General features: G+C 34.8%; 1 protein-coding gene and 1 pseudogene across 1 annotated transcript; one reads left to right on the forward strand and one right to left on the reverse strand.

Moving 5' to 3' along the window:
* Positions 1-371: 371 nt before the first annotated feature.
* LOC124841281 (O-glucosyltransferase rumi-like protein (DUF821)) lies at positions 372-4177 on the forward strand. The gene is made up of 6 exons (XM_047317526.2): positions 372-955; positions 1085-1659; positions 2390-2579; positions 2669-2733; positions 2992-3202; positions 3737-4177. Exons 1-6 carry the CDS (start codon positions 854-856, stop codon positions 3986-3988), a joined length of 1395 nt encoding a protein of 464 aa, XP_047173482.2. The 5' UTR covers positions 372-853; the 3' UTR covers positions 3989-4177.
* A 2571-nt stretch (positions 4178-6748) lies between these two features.
* Positions 6749-9441, reverse strand: LOC124841271 (putative serine/threonine-protein kinase-like protein CCR3 pseudogene; annotated as a pseudogene).
* Between the last annotated feature and the right edge of the window lie 5510 nt (positions 9442-14951).

The raw sequence follows: 14951 nt of genomic DNA on the forward strand, positions 1-14951 counted from the left end.
TTTTAAAGAATTAAGTGGTTGATTCTTCTTAAAGCATGTATTTTAAAGTTAAAAACTATTGCATGTTATTTTGACTTTATTTTAACCATACTTGTCAAACTCAGACTTTTTTTTATATTTAATTTGATTTTAAATTATAAAAATTACAACAAAAATTAAAATTTATTCATATATATTGGATCATTGAAAATAAACTCTTGACACGGAAAAAGTTTAATACATTTTGATATAGTACTACTGAGACGAAATTTTAACTGTGATAAGTAAACCTTTTTAAACTTAAAATTTAGAATACATGACATGTTTCATATTTGAATTCTTTTGAAGATGCGTCCAAGGTAGTAAAATTTGAGGAAAGGTCCAAACATACTTCAAGCGATGATCTGTGTTTGGTGCGGCATTCCTTGTCTACGAAAGTTTGAAGAAGCGTCCAAATGTAATAACTCCATACAGTGATAACTAGAGTTTCGGTGCGGCATAACTTGTCCACCATGTGTTTGTAAGAATTAAAACGAGAGTGTCTCCAAATTTTCTCTGTCATGCAATCATGCATCACCAGACAAAATATCTCATTTCACCCACGTGTCCTCTTCACCTGACTTCTGTGGCATTTCATGCTAATGGGCAGAGGGACCCTTCATCACCACGAGAAAAAAGATAAACAAAAACTAACCAAAAAGACATAAGAGCTTCTCAAAATAGGACCCCGCCTTTTCCACAACTAATTGCATGCACCACTCAACACCTCAACAAACAATGCACCAAAACTACTTTCTTTCTTCTTCTTCTTCTACTTCTACTTCTTTCTTATTGTGCTTCTTCTTCGCCATTCTCAATTTTTTCTTCTTATAACATGGTACTCCCTTCCAAACACAACCCTCGTTCCCCCGCGTACTTACTTCCCTGTGTTCTTGCTCTCTCCCTTTTCTCCCTCACCGGCCTTCTCCTCTACAAGGTCCTCAATTTCATCAACCCCATTTTTTCTCTTCCTTGCCCACTTCCCATTTTCCTTTCCTTATTTGCTTTGTAACTTTTTTTCACGCTTTTAGTCATTCTGCCTTCTCTGGGTGATTTCGTTGGACAGGTTGACGACGTCGTTTCAAGGACCGGAACGGTGGTGGGTCACAACCTAGAACCGACGCCGTGGCACGTTTTCCCTCACAAGCCCTTTGACGAGGACACTCGCCAGCAGCGTGCGTACAAAATCCTACAGTGCTCCTATTTGACGTGCCGTTATGCGGCCGGAGAGAGCGGTGAAGAACGGCGGAAGTTCCCCGGCGGCGGGGGGGAGTGTCCGGACTTTTTCGGGGCGATCCGGAGGGACCTGGAGCCGTGGATGGAGAGCCGGATCACGAAGGGGCACGTGGCGGGGGCGCAGCGGCTCGCGGCGTTCAGAGTGGTGATTGTTGACGGGAAGATGTTTGTGGATTGGTACTATGCGTGTGTGCAGAGTAGGGCGATGTTCACTCTGTGGGGTTTGTTGCAGCTTCTGAAGAGATACCCTGGAAAGGTGCCTGATGTGGATATGATGTTTGATTGCATGGATAAGCCAACCGTTCACAGGGTTGAATACCAAGGAATGCCCGTGCCTCTCTTTCGGTATTGCACCACAAAGGAACACTTTGACATCCCTTTTCCGGATTGGTCTTTCTGGGGTTGGTAAGATTTTCAACGGGGTTGTGCCAAAATGCCACCTTTTTCTTATTGCTTTGTGTGGGTCATTCAATTCAACGCCTTCGATTTTTAATCCACTTGGTTGTTGTGTAAGGGGTATTTTTAAAGATATTATATTCATCTTTACCTTCAAGACTGTGTTATGGTTGATAAATAATTGTATCTCTTAAGTTTCTCCCAATTTTGTGTTGGAATGAAATAATATCTATTGAAAAGTAGAAATTTCTTAAATGGATCTGGGTATCTCCCCCCCAAAAAAAAAATCATCTTTTAGATGAATGTACATTGCACTTTTTGGTTCTTAAATTTAATGACATGTGCATTGTTATTTGCGTGTGTTTGCAGACAAACCCTGGAAAGCAATGCTTTGTTTCAAGAAATTGGGATGGGACTAGGGCTAATTTGAATTAAACTATGTTTCTCTTGTTTTTTTCTGTGTAATTCCTGCTGTTGTCTATTATAATATGAGTGTTACCATAATCGTCCATAACTTTAATGCATATTATTATTTTGATTTAGAAAATTTTATTAGTTAATACATCTTATGTGTGTATTAGTTAATACATCTAAAAAAGAAACAGAGCATACCATAGGATTAACGTAAATTAACTATGTTGATGTTCTATGGTCTAGTGAGAAGGTGCAACATAGCTTGATCATTTTGGTGTGTTTGTTTTGACTTGAACCATGAATCTGTTGAACATTTGTTGCTCAGGTCAGAGATAAACATACGACCCTGGAGTGAAGAGTTCCCAGATATCAAGAGAGGTTCTCAGGCGGTTAGTTGGAGAAATAAGATACCACGGGCATACTGGAAAGGAAACCCAGATGTTTCATCTCCTATTCGTGTTGAGTTACTAAACTGTAATCATTCTAGGAAATGGGGAGCACAAATTATGCGTCAGGTTCGATTAAATTGATTTATATAACGAGGACCTTAATTGTGTTTTGTAATTTCAATTTTCCATGCTTACCATTTTTATCTGCATTGCAGGATTGGGATGAAGCAGCTAAGGCAGGCTTTAAGGAGTCAAGACTTTCTGATCAGTGTAATCATCGGTGAGTATTACATGGGTCACAACGGACACCAAACAAAATATGGATTCTTTTGAACAGTTAATGGTGCACATTGTAGAAGAGCTTGTAGTGGATTCTTCATTTGAGCAAGAACATAAAAAATAAAAAGTTGCACAAAATTTGGATGTCTTTTGGTTATATGTATATCATATTCTGAAAAGTAACATATTTCCCAGGGCTTTTTCATATTGTGTTGCCCAATTTTCTCTTTTCGTCACCTTGTATGCCTTTTTCCTACAGGTATAAGATCTATGCTGAAGGGTATGCATGGTCTGTGAGTTTGAAATATATTCTGTCTTGCGATTCTGTTGCATTACTTATAGCACCCCAGTATGAAGATTTTTTCAGCCGTGGCCTTGTTCCAGAGCATAACTTTTGGCCTGTTGATCCCCTAAAGCTATGTCCATCTATAAAGTATGCTGTAGAATGGGGAAATCAACACTTAGAGGAGGTATTTATTTATTCATTGTTCATTATTTCTGCCATTTAAGTTTTTTGAAAAGAATTATTTTTCCCTCCCATGTATTTTGTGTTCACTGTAAAATTTCAGCCTCTGCGTTATGATTGTTCTTTTTATGTAGTTAAATTTTCAAATTCAAATGGTTGGAAATTGGAATGAATGTTCAATTTAACTGCTCAAAATGAATGTGATAACTATTCTTTTTTCGTCTGAAAATCACAAGACCATGATTATCAGGAAAGAGGATTGTCTCATACCAGTAAAGAACATGATATTATCGTGTTATAAATTAATAGACCCTACACAAATAATGAAAGGCCCAACCATAATTATCTAGTGTCTTTTTCTCTGATAACGTGATATTGTCATGCTACTTACCAACATGAAATGATTCAAAAGTATTTTGGTACAAAATTTACCCGTGAGTTTTGGGATACCTTAATTATTGAACTTGTAAAATGTTGTGTGAGAAACTGTACCCAAATGAACTTGATCATTCACATGGTTGCTTTTGTATTGTTGCAGGCAGAGGCTATAGGGAAAAGAGGACAGGAATTTATGGAAAGCTTGACCATTGATCGAATTTATGAATACATGTTCCACCTAATTTCTGAGTACTCAAAACTTCAAGACTTCAAGCCTACTCCACCACCAACTTCCTTGGAAGTTTGTGAAGAATCTCTGCTTTGCTATGCTGATGACAAGCAGAGGGCGTTTCTCCGTAAATCAACTGCATCCCATGCGCCAACCCCTCCCTGCAATCTCAAACCTCTATAGAGTTATCTCATCTATAGTTTACCATCACAAAAATACTAAGGATGTGCAATATCCAACAACAGGGAATCACGGTTCCTGACATCAAAACAAATTGCACATTTTTAATTTTTGTAAAAATATAGTGCCTTGTAGTTATAATTTACAAAATTTAGCTTTAGAAATAGATCATCCTTTCATTCTTTTGTTGCACTTTGTTTTGTTTCTTTTTGTAAATTTCTTAATCACAACCAAAATAAGATGAATCAGTCCGATGCAACATACATTGTAAATTTAGTAAAATTTCAGCTAGTATTGATTCGCTGTGAATGTTTTCGTGATGTGACTGCTAACTTTTCGTCATAAAAAAATTGTCACAGGTTCAAGAGTTCACGAATAACACTGATATCTATGAGAGATAGGTATAATTTTTATTAAATATTATATATTTCAATAATTCTACATAAAAAAATAATTTTGTTAATCAAATATTAAATTATGATTTCGTATTATAATAATTATTGATGTCAAATTGTATTAAAACTGAATAACAATGCACATTAATAGCAGTAATGATAGTAACAATAGGAATATGTTTCTTATTAAAAAAAATTACTATCCCATGTTTACTTTAATTAAATCCTTATTTTTTATTATAATATTTAAAATCCCAGTTATCCTGCATTTCGCATTCTTGTTCTGACATTTTCTGTTATGTTATGTACCACTGTTTGACATTGATAAGTAAAGTTTGGATGAGACATTTAATAATCAACAAGCTTTACATTGGATTTTTTTTTGTTTGCATCATCTCACAACACTTGCACACAAGATGGTTTAAATGGGTTCGCCACTGTTAAAGGAGGAGAACGTGGTATCATGCAGTGGATGAATGTTGAGTTTCTGTGAACTTCAAAATTCTTGAAACATGGTGACTCTAGTGAATTTCCGTGTAGAATTTTCTTAGAAGGCACTCAAGTTTTTTATAGCGTAGTGGATTCATGCCACTATAAACAACACGATTTAAGTACCAAAATGATGAAAACTTCTAAAAATATCATATATTGAGTTGTAGCAGCATCTCCTAATCTAACAAGTAATGCATCAAGAAAAGAAATGAGCTAAAAATTAAAAACGTTTGGGCCATTAACCATAACGGGGAAGTTTCCAAGACCAAGCAATGCCACAAACACTTTTTTAGTCCATAGAAACCCAACAACAACGTCACTCAAAATTTAACAATTTAATATTATATTAATCATGCCAGTGTTAATATGCTAATGACTATAAATATAATAATAATTTTTTAATCAAATAATCATTGTACTAATAATCAATTAAAACCAGTCAACTCGTGTCACACACTTGACAGCTATCTGAGTCTGAGGTCAAAATTCTGAATCAAATAAACTATTAGTGGTCAAAATCGATCTTGACCTGAATTTCCTAATTAATTGGGAAAGTTCCCAGGCACGTTTTGGATAATACATATCATGACTTCCAGTTATTTATCCAAAAGCACATTCATAGATTAGTTATAACTCCATGATGTGAATCAAACACAACTGCAAAGAAACTCTAGATTGATTTTAGATCACGATGACAATGAAATCGAACACGCTGCAGAGCCTGAAAAACAATGAATTAAACCAATTTATAGAATTGAATTTTATCATGGTTAGACAAAATTCAAATAAGGAAAACGTATCAGATTTTGCATCAGAGTTACTTCTTCGTATCATCTTCTCAAGTCAATGGTCTTAATCTTCTCAGCAATAACCCACCACAGAGAAAAGGCTTAAACACAACCCGAATGGCCTAAATGAGATGAAAAAGAAAACGAAAAACTGCATTGGATTGGCACTTGCATCTTCTTCTCAGAATTGTGCCTAAAAATAATGCTTTTAATTTGGCAAGAAAATGAAATAGAGAAACAAATTCTATTAAAAATTAACCATATTTCAGAAAAGTGATTTTAGTTTCTCTACAAAATTGGTTATAACTTATGTAGAAGTTGTGCAAAAAAACTTATCCAGAAGAAATTTATTCTACTTTTCTTCTATAAACTCTTCAAAGAAACTTGTTTAAACAGCCCTAAATATTATTTTCAAGGCCATTGCTTACCTATAAGAAGAGCATAAATGGTGAACATTTAATATGAAACAAAGAATGCTTGAAAAAGAAATCCATATACAATTCATTGATCTAGGACAGATCACCATCTGTTGCGTGTAAGCATGAAGACCGCTGGTTGCGTTGAAAATGGGCTTAAAAATCAATGTGCCACCAACGTGGTTTTGATCTCAAATTTGGCAGCATTTGACTTACCTTAGCACTAATTAATTCTGCATGTCCCATGCCTCCATGGCCAGCAATTAAACTAAGCAAAAGATGATGACAGAACCATTCATTAATTAATTAAATCTATTCAAAATTGTTACCTTCTGAATGGCTAGTGCTTTTGGGTGGTTTCTGAAGAACCAAATAAGCTGGCCTCACTCAGTAAGTCCAACAACTCCCAAGTAACACCTACCTCTTTATTTCATACACAACACTCAAGACTACACAGTTATACCAAAATCATGTAATCAATTGCTAACTACTCACTTTGCAGTTGCTTAACTAATTATCTTACAAAGTTTTAACCTATTATTTTAATTGTGGTGGCTGTTTCGTTATATCTGATCTTGTGAAAAGTTATATTATAAACAAATACAATAGTTAATTGTGATACTATGCAGTCATGAAAACTGAAAAGTCGAGCAAAATGGTTGAGGATGAAAATTGATCATCAATATTGATGCTTTTGTTTTGTTTTCTCTATATCTCAGATCAGAAATTCTTGTTATGCTTTCCCCTACAAAGTTCATTGGTGTACAATCCAAAGAATAATTCTGTAAAAGGTAAAGAAAAAATAAATAAAAGAATTTCATGAATGAATGAGAGGATGAGGTTTCATTCAAGAGGGGCAGAGAAGGAAGCAAGGGAAATGCTGGTAGGGCTGCCTTCAATGAAAGCCAATGCCCTCTCCAAGTTAGCAACTATGTCAGTCATTTCTGGCCTCTCTTTTCCCTCCATGTTCACACAGTGCATAGCAGTGTAAGCCATGATCTCAAGGGACTCAACCTCATTTACTTCTGGCTGTCCAACTCTGTAATCCAACACACTCCAAAGCTCTCCTGATGCTATCTTTGGCCCTGTGTGTTCCACTACCCCTATAGGGCTTGACCCATCTTCAGTTTTGAACACTGCTCTCTTTCCTGTGAGAAGCTCCAGCATCACCACTCCTAAACCATACACATCACTCTTTGTGGTTAGCACATTCAGCACATAGTACTCAGGGTCTATGTAGCCAACAGTTCCAACTGCCTTGGTGGACATCAACTCTTGCTCACTCTCGAGCCAAATTAGTGACAATCCAAAATCAGATACTCTGGCATTCCAGTTTGAGTCCAAAAGTATGTTTGATGACTTGATATCCCTGTGAATAATGGGTGGCACAGCATAGTTGTGAATGTATTCAATTCCCCTAGCAGCACCCAAAGCAACCTTGATCCGCATCTTCCAAGAATTTAAAATGCTGCTACTCTTCTCTGTATTGTTTTTGTCGTGCAAATGGTCATAAAGTGAGCCATTGCTCATGTACTCATAGACCAAAAGCCTCTCATCGTTCTCCTCGCAGAACCCAATTAGCCTCACCAAATGCTTGTGGTGAAGCCGGGACAGCATGGCCAATTCAGAATCAAAAGCAATTTCTTTCTCCTGAAATTTCTTCTTCACAGTACTAGTATCTCCTCTTTTAATGGCCACTTCACGACCATCTCCTAGAATGCCTTTGTAAACACTGCCGAAGCTACCAGCACCTATCTTATTATACAATGAGAAATTGTCAGTGGCTGTAGCCAGTTCACGCAATGAGAAACTCTCGGTCCTGTCCACATGCTTCGATGATGAACCACTCCTATGCCTCCTCAATCTTCTTGACCCATGGCTTTTGCTAGAAAAAGTTCTGAAGGTTGTTCCATTGGAACCAACATTAGGCATTGGGATTATATCCACATAGGCATCACTCTCCGAGCTTGTAGGCTTCACAGAACTATTACTTACTTCTCTCCTCACCAAAACCCTCTTTGCACTAAACCAAAGGAAATAAACAATAGTACATAGACCCGCAAAAGCCCCAACTGATCCAACAACCAGAAACACCAAAAACTCCTTCAAGTTTCTTCCTTCATGTGAAGAAGGCACTTGTGATGATGGTGGTGGAAACAATGGCACAGCCAGTGGAACCTCAGTTTGGCAATCATAACAAATACTCCCAGACCCATGACAAAGAGCATCAGAATCAGGATATGTACTACAAGAGCTACCACATCCACCCTCCACACAAGGAGCCGGGAGAATCTCTCCCAATGGAATCTCATTAGCCACATCAAACCCACCCTTACCACCCCAACAAACTACAGACAAATTCCCAGTCATCAACCCACAAACATAATCCAAACCAGCAACAAGAGACTCAAAAGAAACACCCTTCACCACATCACTATCAAAACCACCACCCCAACACACAACAATCCCATTCCTCCGCCTAATACCACACGTGAAACCCTCTCCCAAAGCAAGAGCCGAAAAATCCAAAGAACTTAAAAAAGCACTGTTTCCAAGTTGACCTGAACGATTGTTCCCTCCACAAACCAAAGCCCCGTGAAGAGTCAAACCACATGCATGAGACACCCCAGCAATCAAACTCGACATAGAAAAATTCTCAAACTTTCTTTGAATCTCACCACTGATATATGCACCCTCATCACCACCACCACCACCCCAACACACAACCCTCCCGCTCTCTCTCAATATCCCACATGAAAAACCACGACCACATGTGACACTCCGAAACCTTAAGCTCTCAGAGGGAGAAGAAAATTCGACCCTCTTGTTTCCTCTCCAGCACCTCACCACACCGGATTGCACCTCCCTCGCGCACACCTGGGAATCACCAACTGCCACGTCGGCCAGCTGCACCACGTCGCTGTGGAAGACCCTCTTGGGGCAGAGCGAACCGTCTGCGGCGGCAGTGTCCCAGCAGTGGAGGCTCCGGCCGCCGGAGCGCAGGCCGCAGAAGAAGCTCCTGCCGCCAGAGATGGCATCGAAGGAGGAGTTGGGGAGTGTGAGAGGGACGCGCCTTCCGTCCCTGGAGCACTGAATGCGGTGGTGGAGCTCCCCGGCGACGATACCGCAGACGGTGGCGGTGCCGTATGTGACGGCGACGGTGGCGGCGGAGCCGAGGCCGTGCACGGCGGTTATAGAGAAAACGGCGAAGAGGGAGAGGGAGAGAGTGAAGGGTGGTGTCATTGGGAAGGTGTGAACTTCTTCTTCTTCATTTGAGAGGGAAAATATTGTGACGAGTTTGAAGGTGACGCCATTCGCGAGAGAGAATTGAAGCAAAATAGAGAAAGTGTCTCAGAAAATAAATGCAAACGGTAAACATTAACTGTTGTATTAATATTATTTTATATTTACTCGTTGAAAAATATAATTTTAAATTAATATGGTTGTTCTTTTGCTAATAAACTAATAACATTGTTTATTTCACCCTTTTGAGGACGAGGAAATATTATTATTTAATCACTTTTAAATAATTTGAAAGAATATAATGTATTAAAAAGAATGAGGTGATCACTTCATTTGTTCAGGTAAAAGTTAAATTGTATAGAAATAACTTAAATCTCTAGTGAATTTAATAACAGCTAAATAACTTTCTAAATTGTGAGATAAAGATGGCATAATGATAACATAAATTATTTAATCACTTTTTAAAGGATGGACTAATTTGACATTTTCGAACGAAACTAGGGACAAAATAGGGTATTAAGCCTAATAGTAATAATATTAGCTTAGTTATGTCCTTTTTTTATAAAGAATATTAATTAAAAATAAAAAAATATTTAAAATACAATATTTAAGGTTATTAATATATGTTTAGATTAAATATTTTTTTACTTTATATGATCTCTATTTTTATAAGTGAGAATGCAAAAAAAAATATATGAAAATCCTCATAAATACATATAGAAACTAAAACATAACTAATATTTTTATTAAAATTATTTTATATCTACTTATAACTTTATCATTAAAATTTTTTAAAGTAATTAAAATTTCGAAATATATACAAATATGATAGAAAAAGAGTGTTTAAGTATTTATCGTTTCTTCAAAGATGTATAAGGAAACTTTATCCCAAAATAAATTTATTATTACGTGAGGTAGTATTACTAATATTAATAGTAATTTTGAATGTGAAAATATTTTATATCAACATAGTGTACCTTTTTTTCTATAATTTCAAATTTTTAAATCAACAGTTATTTTAATTTTTTTTCTCAATATTGTTACTCAAATCTAATCATTAATATTATTTTATTTTATTTTGTCTTATATTTAAATAATTTCTTGCTTTCATTAAAATATTTTTTTCCATGTCTTTTATCTATCTTATTTATTACTTAAATTTTTTTAATATTTTTGTTTCTTACTTTGACAAACTTATAATTAAAAATGATAATTAATATTATTTTGAAAGAGCATGCATTCAAACAAAACGTTTCTTTGACTGAATATAAGGTCTCTCCATATATTTTTTTACTAAATTTAAACCGTTATATATTTTAAAAATTGTGTAGATTTCTTTCATAAATCTATTTTTCATTTTATATATTCGTTACTATTATTCTTGTGTTTATTACACGATTGAATGCATTGCAGTTAAGGACGGTGTGAGACCCTCAAAATATTGGAAAACTCGTGGATGTCGTAATGGTAATAAATGTTTGCGTTCCTCGCAATTGTTCTTTTGAGAAAAAATATATAAAAAACCCTAATTAAGGAATTGGATTTCTTATCTTTATTTTTTCTTTTTTATTCTCTTGTTTCTTCAAATAAAAGTTGTATAAATTAGATTCAGGAACTCATCAAAATCAGGTAAGAACTTTAAACTTTATAAATTAGATATTTATGATTATTCTCTGTTTTTTAACTGATATATTTGAGAAAGATTTTTATTTTATTTTTATGTTATTTTTAATTTTTAAAAATACTTTTTATGTTTTTAATATTTTTATATTTCACCTATTTTTTGTTTAGTTTACATGTATATATTTGTTATAGTGTAAAAATGAAAATGATAAAATAGAAAATATTGTGAATATTTCATTAAAGTTTTAAAATATTATTACATCTATTTCTTCACAATAAATTACACTTGAAAAGATAAATGGAGAAAACCTTCATTGACAAAATATTTACATCATCAATAACCTTTTTTTTGTACAATAATTTGGTATTTTCCCTTTATAAGATACTTTCAATGCAAATTTTATTAGGATATTTAATTTAAGACTTAATCCTATAAAAGAAAACATCCGTTGGAGTATGTAATGGAGTATGATGAAAATGTGAATATTGTATAGAATCTTAAGTCTCTAGTATTAAAAACTACTTAATTATACAATTAAATTATTTTTTGAATTGTAGAAAATTATAAAAACATATTTCACGAGATTTCACTACTTAAACACAAACTTGCAAGAAATATTGAAAGTTATATGATATGATAAGATTCAGTCAAAGAAAAATAAGATGTTATTATATACTCGTGCATTAAAAATGTTTTAACAGTTTTTGTTGATTTCTTAGAATATTTATCAGAAAATTATTTTTTGAATAAAATCATTACTTCCAATTCTTAATAATTTTTTGGATTTAAAAGTATAACTACAATAGTCACGACATAATTCTTTATATCTAATAACATAACAGTTCAAAAGCCACAATTTATTTTTGTCATAAGAAATTTCCAACATTCAATAATTATTTTGTAACATCCTAACTTATGCATATATTATATGTTGAATTTGAAGTAAGATTGAATGCAAAATTGTGGTAAAATGTATGTTGAAAAAAGAAGGGGTTGTTGTACCATATTATAGTCCAAGTTAAGGGGTCTTGGTAGGCCAATTTTTAGAGTAATGAATGTAGAGTAGTATTGAAGTTTGATAAATGGTATAATGTCTTTTATAACTGGTATAAGTTTTTAGATGGTCAAAATGTGATGTCAAGTTGAGAGATAAAAATTGAGCTTAGATATGCTTGCTTTGGACTAAATTTAAGGGATTCTGATAAGTGAAATGTTGAGTTAAGGGATGAAAGGGAAAACTAGTAACTTTAGGTCACTTTCTCAGTCAATTAGAACTTGTTTGGACACTTTATTGGTCAAAATGTGTTGAGAAATGAATGAAATAGGATTTTTAGCTTTTAAGGAGTAATTTAGAGATGAGATAAGTATGAATTCATGTTAAGTATTAAAATAGAGGTTAAGTATAGTTAGAAAAAAGTTGGTAAACTTAATTAAAGGTTTAGAAATGGTAAAAAGTAGTTATAGGCACTTAGGAAGGTTTATGAGTTACAAGATGTGAGAGTGAATGGTGCAAATCTTGCATAATGGTGCAAATCTTGCAGGATTGGTGTTTTGCAGGATTCTACATAATAGATAAGCGAGCTAGTAGCTCGCTGAGCGAGTAGATATGAGTTTGGCAGTAAGTTTTAGGGGTTGGGTGAGCTTTCTCGCTAGGTTGGAGAAGCTCCATGTTTGGGCTCTCACCTAACGAATGGATTGTGTTCGCTAGGGGAGCTTCGTTGGGTGCCATAATTTTGGCATTGGGCGAGTGGGTTTGAGTTGTCTTGGTTGTTTTATTTTCACTTTTGTGGTTGAATCACTACAAAAAAAGAAGGGCATTACCGAAGGCCAGAAGCCCTCGGAAACAACCCAAAACCGTCGGTAAAAGGTAATTACCGAAGGCTTATCGACGGTCAAAGAGCCCTCGGTAAATCTCTTGTCGCTAACATTTACCGAGGGCTTTCGCCCTTCGGTAATTACCGAGGGCCAAAAGCCTTCGGTAATTACCGAAGGGCAAAAGCCTTCGGTAATTTCCGAAGGGCAAAAAAAAAAACAGGGCGCTGGGCTGCTGCAGAATGTGAGACTCTCTATAAAGTTGCGCCCGGCGCCCCCTTTGTCGCACCTGGGCGTGAGACTCTCTGTAAAATGTGTGCACTGGTATATAAAAAAAAACACAGGTAACAGTAAATTTTCTTCATACAACATACTCACACTACAACCAAGTTTATCATACTTTGATTAGCATGTCAAAAGTGAGAAATAGAGCATCATTCTCGGTTCCTCCAATATTCCACTATATTTCCAGAAATCATATATTTTCAATCATACATAACAACCACAAATTCTATCCTAGCATCAATTCACACATAATGACTTTTCAAGAATCTCGAAACCATTCATAAAACTACAACAACCAGGGAATATGCAACGCTATAATCATTTCCCTACATCATATTTCATCCAACATATTCAAGTATATATTAATTCCGCATCAACATTATGTTGTTTAAAGATGATCCTTATATAAGTTTTCCAAACACCTAAGCACATCCAGTCACGGTCTAAACATCATAAAACCCAGTGCACTAATATATATATATATATATATATATATATATATACCAACCAGAAAAATACACATAATAAACCATAAATTTCTAGTTCTTAATTTATAAACCCAAAATCAGAACTCAATATGTACACTTCCTACATAATTTTTCTGATATTATGTACAACTGGTATGAACAAATCAACAAACACTTGGCGAGTATTTTTCAGTATAATGCTTGCATCATCTGAAGGAAAAGGGATTAACTAACCATGGATTTATTAGAAAAGCGACATTGGGGACGAGTGGTCCAGGAGCAACAAAGGTGGGTCACGGGAGAATAACAAGCTCAACAGAAAACAAAAAAAAAACATAACTCGGAAAGTGCTAGTATTCAGGAAATGGTAAGGCATACATATGATATCATGCTTAAGATTTAGACGTGAAGTTTCCTGTGACCAGATCAGGGGGATTAAACCATGATTCTGGACCATAGAGCATATTTGGACTGGAAGACCTTCAAGAACATAAAATGAAGAACTTTCTATTCTTTCCAAATGTTAGAGTCCACAATATCACACAGAAGCAATATATCCTAACACCATGAAATACAACAGAGCAGGGGACGACATTACTGAACTGAAACATGATAATAATGAGATTATAACAGCACTGCTACACACCTCACAAATATCTCTCTAAGTTCTAAAACATATCAGAATTTCGAGGAAGTAGCCATTATTAACTCTAAAATACAATTAATGACATATTCAAAGACACAAGCATGCATACATTAAGTTATAGAATCATTCAAGCATACATTAATCAAATTTTTAAAACAAGCTCAACATTTTTTCCTCCAATCAAACCAGTTGCTTCTAGATTGAGTAATTAGAACCAAAAAAATAAAAATTACCTCCAACAAAGACCATTGATGCAACCTTCACTTTCTTGTCAACATTCCAAATCTTCACTTTCTTGTCAGCACTGGTACTTGCAATTATATTCCTATGCAATAAGAATAAATGCCAATGAAGAGAGTTAAAAGAAATTACTACATGAAAACTTTATGATGTAGAAAACACTCAACAGAAAAGAAATAACAGTAAAACACAATTTGAAATGTAATAAAGTTGTACTCTTTGTTCCATGCAAGACCAAGTACTGAGTCACTGTGGTCATCATTTTTGTATTTGGTTTATTTCTACCACAACAATTTTGAGAATAAAAATAACAAGTTCATATAAAATACTTAAAACAAACTTTAATTGAAAGAAATGGTTAACATACACATAATATGAAAGCAATAAACAAAATATTTTAGAAACATAGAGGTGATAGTGTAATTCCAAATGGACAGAAATTGACACCAAGTAAAGCAAACCTATTTTCCTTTCTTTTTATCATCTCCAGTTCTACCCAACACCATACATGGCTTTCCCTTTCCATACCTTGTAATTTCAATATTATACAAAGGCATC

Source organism: Vigna umbellata, chromosome 5 (genome assembly GCF_029865625.1).
Source record: "Vigna umbellata cultivar VRB3 chromosome 5, Vumbellata_1.0, whole genome shotgun sequence".
NCBI classification, from domain to species: domain Eukaryota; kingdom Viridiplantae; phylum Streptophyta; class Magnoliopsida; order Fabales; family Fabaceae; genus Vigna; species Vigna umbellata.